Source organism: Oncorhynchus masou, chromosome 30 (genome assembly GCF_036934945.1).
Source record: "Oncorhynchus masou masou isolate Uvic2021 chromosome 30, UVic_Omas_1.1, whole genome shotgun sequence".
NCBI classification, from domain to species: domain Eukaryota; kingdom Metazoa; phylum Chordata; class Actinopteri; order Salmoniformes; family Salmonidae; genus Oncorhynchus; species Oncorhynchus masou.
In genome coordinates, this window is record NC_088241.1 from 27,925,643 (window position 1) to 27,931,642 (window position 6,000).

Below are 6,000 nucleotides of genomic sequence, written 5' to 3' on the forward strand. Positions count from 1 at the left end.
AACGACAAGTTCAGGAGTTCAGCTACTAAGCTGACTAACAAAGTTAGAAAATGTGTTTAGCTGTAATGGATGCCTGGTTGTTAAAAGGCTGCCACCCTCATTCCACCCTGCAGTTTATCACAGTGCCATCCGTTTTGTTACTAAAGCACTTTATACCACCCACCACTGCGACCTGTATGCTCTAGTCGGCTGGCCCTCGCTACATATTCGTCGCCAGACCCACTGGCACCAGGTCATCTACAAGTCCATGCTAGGTAAAGCTCCGCCTTCTCAGTTCACTGGTCACGATGGCAACACCCACCCGTAGCACGCGCTCCAGCAGGTGTATCTCACTGATCATCCCTAAAGCCAACTCCTCATTTGGCCGCCTTTCGTTCCAGTTCTCTGCTGCCTGTGACTGGAACGAATTGCAAAAATCGCTGAAGTTGGAGACTTTTATCTCCCTCACCAACTTCAAACATCTGCTATTTGAGCAGCTAACCGATCACTGCAGCTGTGCATAGTCCATCGGTAAATAGCCCACCCAATTTTACCTAACTCATCGCCATACTGTTTTTATTTATTTACTTTAATGCTCTTTTGCACACCAATATCGCTACCTGTACATGACCATCTGATCATTTATCACTCCAGGGTTAATTACAATTTTGCAGATTATTCGCCTACCTCCTCATGCCTTTAGCACACAATGTATATTGACTCTTTTTTCTACTGTTATTGACTTGTTAATTGTTTACTCCATGTGTAACTGTTGTCTGTTCACACTGCTATGCTTCATCTTGGCCAGGTCGCAGTTGCAAATGAGAACTTGTTCTCAACTAGCCTACCTGGTTAAATAAAGGTTAAATAATAGAAAATAAAAACAATTTTTGAAGCAATTCCTGCCCTAGAGGGTAAATGCTTGTTTTGGTTAAAAGCTACCTGTACATATTCACAAATTGGAGCTGGGAAAGAATACTGTGGTGATTTCCACACAGAGTGGAGAAACATTAACAAATAGATTACTGTTAGTGTAGCATGCTAACCTTAGCTAGACATCTTGCAAATCGTATCTAGCTAGCTAACATTATCGGTTGCTCATTTAAAAAAATTATAATTTGTGTTTTTTAACTACACCGTATTCAAAAGATTAACCAGCTGTCTAGGCTGAAATCTTTACCACAGATGGAAACTAGCATCTTTGACTTCACCATCAATTGTGATTCTCTTGGCCTCTTCAATAAGAGACATGCATTTTTTTTTTACATTACACTGCACACGGTGCAACCTTTGGTAGGTAGGTTGCAGTACAGTAAATCAAAATCAGCTCATGGTTCTCAAAGGGGAAGTGAACTGATAGGCAACAATGACTGATGCACATCGCAAATACCTTGAGGAGAATCGGACACGAAACACCAATACAGATTTAACAGGCCAACAAAATAGATACAAGTTCCTTGAATTTATTTTGCGGGCGCCTGTTCATTATAGGATAGACACTTGTGGTTTAGCTGCACCAATCAAAGCAGCAAAGCATGTCGTGAAGCAATAGTTTAGTGGTCAAAACCATTCATCCTGGGGCGACCAGGGTTGTAAAATGCAATCATATCACGCATTTATGAAATGGTCATATATGTTTGAGGAATACAGAGCAGCAAAAATATAAATGGATCCCTTATTGCTCCATGGCTAAGGCAGCCAAGTGCATGCTACTTCAAAAAGCATTTTTCTCAGTTGCAACTTGCAGGTGTTGCAGATTAATAAAAACAATGCCATGCTGGAGGGTGGTAACATTCAAATAAAACCCAAGATCATTTAATTAACATGGACTGAAAAATATTAGCACATCATATTATAGGAAACACAGAAAAAAAATCCTATGTCCCCACTTCAAGCCCAAATACATCATACTTTGACTAAAAACAATAACTTACATTTTAAGAGCTGTCCACACCAAGGCCGAAAATTATATTATTTTTTGTTATAATAATTCAAATGAACAGGAGAGTTCACACTACAACTACAAAAAAGAGTTGAGAACGATAATGATAGCTATCGTTTGGATCCACTTTCAGAGTGATTTTTCCCTGTCCCTCCAACGACAAAACAATGACAACCAATCAAAAATGGCTTCTATTTTTTATTATATTTCACCTTTATGTAACCAGGTAAGCTAGCTGAGAACAAGTTCTCATTTACAACTGCGACCTGGCCAAGATAAAGCATAAAATTGAAGCGTTCTTGGTTCTTGCTGCACGAGGCTGCCCGGAGAGGAGATGAAGCATGAGAATTTCTTTCTGATTATGTAAGGCTGTGCAGCATACTCCACTGTCATCAAATCCTAGCACCAAAATACCTTTTGCCCTTGGAACGCTCAGCCCCCCCCATTGTTTTCCTATTGAAAGGATGCCGGTATATTTCGCAAAATATCTCGCAATACGTATAATTCAATTTTTTCTACCTTCTTTCCCTTTGTGCTGTTGTCTGTGCCCAATAATGTTTGTATCATGTATTGTGCTGCTACCATGTTGTGTTGTCATGTGTTGCTGCCTTGCTATGTTGTCTTAGGTCTCTATGTAGTGCTGTCACTTTTGCCGTGATGTGTTTTGTCCTATTTATAATACCACCCCCATCCCAGCAGGAGGCCTTTTGCAGGCAGTCATTGTAAATAAGAATTTGTTTGCCTAGTTAAGACTTGCCTAGTTAAATAAAGGTCAAATAAAGAAGGCAGATATAAGCTCACTTGACACAATCGAGGTGTGGATGTTTAAAGGAGCGCCAAGTCTAGGTCCAATAGGCTTCGAAACAGCTTCTACCCCCAAGCCATAAGACTCCTGTATATCTAGTCAAATGGCTACCCAGACCATTTGCAGTGCCCCCCCCCCCCACTTTACACCACTTCTACGCTCTGTTATTACCGATGCATAGTCACTTTAATAACTCTACCGACATGAACATACTACCTCAAATAACCGGTGCCCCCCTGTATATAGTCTTGCTATTGTTATTTCACTGATGCTCTTTAATTACATGAACATACTACCTCAAATAACCGGTGCCCCCCTGTATATAGTCTTGCTATTGTTATTTCACTGATGCTCTTTAATTACGTCTTACTTTTGCCTCTTATTCTTAACTCTATTTTTTAAAACTGCATTGTTGGTTAAAGGCTCCTAAGTCAGCATTTCACTGTAAGGTCTAATACATTCGGAGCATGTGACTAATAACTTTTGATGTTTACCTTCTACACGAGTTATTTTTCAGTTTAGTCCTAAAAACAGATTGTGGTAATATAAAAAGGGATCCATTTAGGCGTAACGGAAATCTAAACGTCACTCCAGTTAAAACAGACTTCGCGAACGTTCATTTGCTAGGAACTCGTGAAAGTGTTCCAGCTTAGCCAACGTTCTTCGCACATTTTTCAGCATTGGGTGAATTTTGACTCATTCTATTGTCCAACCTATCGCTGGTGTGGATGCTCGCCAAGGTTTATAGCTATGTATAATTTATAGTTCTTCGTGTGAATAGCCCTTTATTGACTTCAATCGTTGTGCAACGTCATGGGTAAGCTCTGGGCATCGTGAATTTCTGTTATTGCCTTGTGGTGACGTTACTTTAAGGCATATCTAGTGTTTATAGTTAACTAGTCATCAACATTTCTAGGTAACGTTAACAGCTAACTAACAATAAGAGTTAACGCGTTAGCTAGTTGAAAAGGACACAAGTTAAATACATTCTCGAGACGAGGATCTCGCTAGCATCTAGGAGTCACGTAATTAAGATCTTCTCATATATATATATATATATATATATATCTCAATGTTGAAAAGTAAAAGCTCAATACATGGAGCAAATGTTTGTTTACTAGACTAGCCAGATAACTTGTGTAATTTAAGATGCAGCAGCCGACAGTAAACCCGGTTAACGTTTAGCAAATAACTACTGTTAGCCTAAGTTTTAAAAAAGTTAGCTAGTTTATGTAGCGCGCTGCAATTAACGCTATGCCATACGTTAATATAAAGCAAACTGACACCCAACAAAGCGTTTACTAGATCACATATATAGCTAGCTAACAGAAGAAGCATATGCTAGTTAGCAAGCTAGCTCGTGCTATGTCTGTGCTGCTGGACCTGAAACAGCGCGAGGCCCCAATTCATGGGCGACTCTTCCACGCACGTGGCATTTACATTATTTACATGGGTTATTTACACACTTCTACCGAAAATCTAGATTGTATGTGCAACCTAACATAACACACGCATTTACCTCTTTGACAGAAAGGAATTCCAGCAAAGGAAAGACGAGATGTCTGTCCAAAAAATGGGCAATTTTGGTGGTGAGGTCGTACTCCGCCATTTTCACTACGAGAGGGGAGGAAGTAGACGCGAGAACGTATTACGTAAATGACCAATCAGCGTCACTTTCCGCTTCAGTACCTTCACGGATTGGCCATATTGATAACAATTCTACTATTTTAATGAGCATAACGACGATTATGACCATGTCTAATTATACTGTACATTATCTGACCTGGCAGTTCCAACAAAGCGAATTGGAGGCATATTGTAGCATTCAAGATTAATTGTAGCGTTCAAAATTCACATTCAAGATGTTGTTGTTTTTTTCTTACAGTTTTGTAGACAAGATAAAACAAATGAGTGGATTAAGTAGCCTTCAACTAATAAAACAAACACTGTCTCACAATTTTCAAGTCCTAATTTGGTCTATTTATTTTGAATTGTTCCTGATAGTGGCATGTGCATGAAAGCATTTTCTCCTAATTAGACCTTGCAATTAGCGTATTATTAAGTTATCCCTTTGGCAACCAATTTGTTAATATTGTTTAACTTTTGTTGTGAGTGTACAACTCCTTCTCTTGTGACTCGCAGGGCTGTCTCATGAAGATGTTGTATAATGTGGTGTGCACTACGTGCACGCTCATATGGAAATGTATATTCAGCTTTTCTCCTGCATAGGCCCACTCAAAATAAAGCATGACTATGTAGTAAACCATTCAAGACTACCATAATTTCACCGTAGTGTTGCTACAATGAAACATTTCATTTATGAAGAGAGAGTTCTTTGCCAAGTGAAAACATTGGGCCTCCCCAGAACCAACCAGTATTTCTCCAACGGAGAAGTATCGAATAGAGTTCACCAAGCTCAAAGACTGACTCTTCACAAGGAAATAAAGCACATGGGAAAACAGAGATTCAAATAAACATAGATATGATTAAATAATAATAATAATAAGGCTAATTAAACATTTTGTTTTTCTGTCTGTCTAAAGAGTTATTGGTTGTCTTGACGAGCCTTTAAAAGCAAACCAGATTTGATTTGAAAAGCAAACCCCTTTTTCCCTCACTTCAGCAGATGCCTCATAAAGATGCCCATGTGTTGGCCATATCTAGCAGTGAAGAGCCAATATCAGATACTAAAGGGCACATCTCTAATAGGTTCCACTACAACCTTGTTTGCTTGACAACCACATGGCACTCTCCTATAGCACCAACAATTGTCCCCTTGTTACTCGGAAGCTCTCTCGCTCTCTCTCTGCCCTCCGACTGCAGGTAGAAATGAGTCATAAACAAACACCACTCACCATGGCCGATGCAGTTTCACTGAGGCTTCAGACACAACCAGCACTGGCATAAATCCAGTACTCTTTAAAACTCGAAGAAGAAGATGAAGAAGAAGAAAAAAATTCAGCAAAACAATAGCACTGCTCCTTTGTGTCCTCTGCCCAAGAGTTTTGAGTAAGGCTTTTATTTGAGTGAAGGATCTTTCAGATATTTAAATTTAATTGTTTTTGCGCTAATTTCACTAATGTCCCTGTAATTTGATCTCTAGATGCTCTCTAGTTTGTTATTTTGTCCAGGGAGTGATTTAAATCTTTAATTTCCTTCAAGATTTTATGTTGAGCTCTCACAATCATCAATAACTGACACACTGATCATTTTGCATTATTTTGGCCAATGGTAAACTATATTTACCCAGCCAGTTCTGAGGTGGATAAAACAT

General features: G+C 39.2%; 1 protein-coding gene across 1 annotated transcript in view; it reads right to left on the reverse strand.

Annotated features, from left to right (window-relative positions):
• Window positions 1–4,366, reverse strand: part of LOC135522470 (eukaryotic translation initiation factor 3 subunit E) — a 43,165-nt gene extending 38,799 nt beyond the window's left edge. The window contains exon 1 of the mRNA XM_064948762.1: window positions 4,246–4,366. Within this exon, the coding sequence (XP_064804834.1) occupies window positions 4,246–4,335 (90 nt within the window). The 5' untranslated portion in view covers window positions 4,336–4,366. The remainder of the gene's footprint in view (window positions 1–4,245) is intronic.
• Between the last annotated feature and the right edge of the window lie 1,634 nt (window positions 4,367–6,000).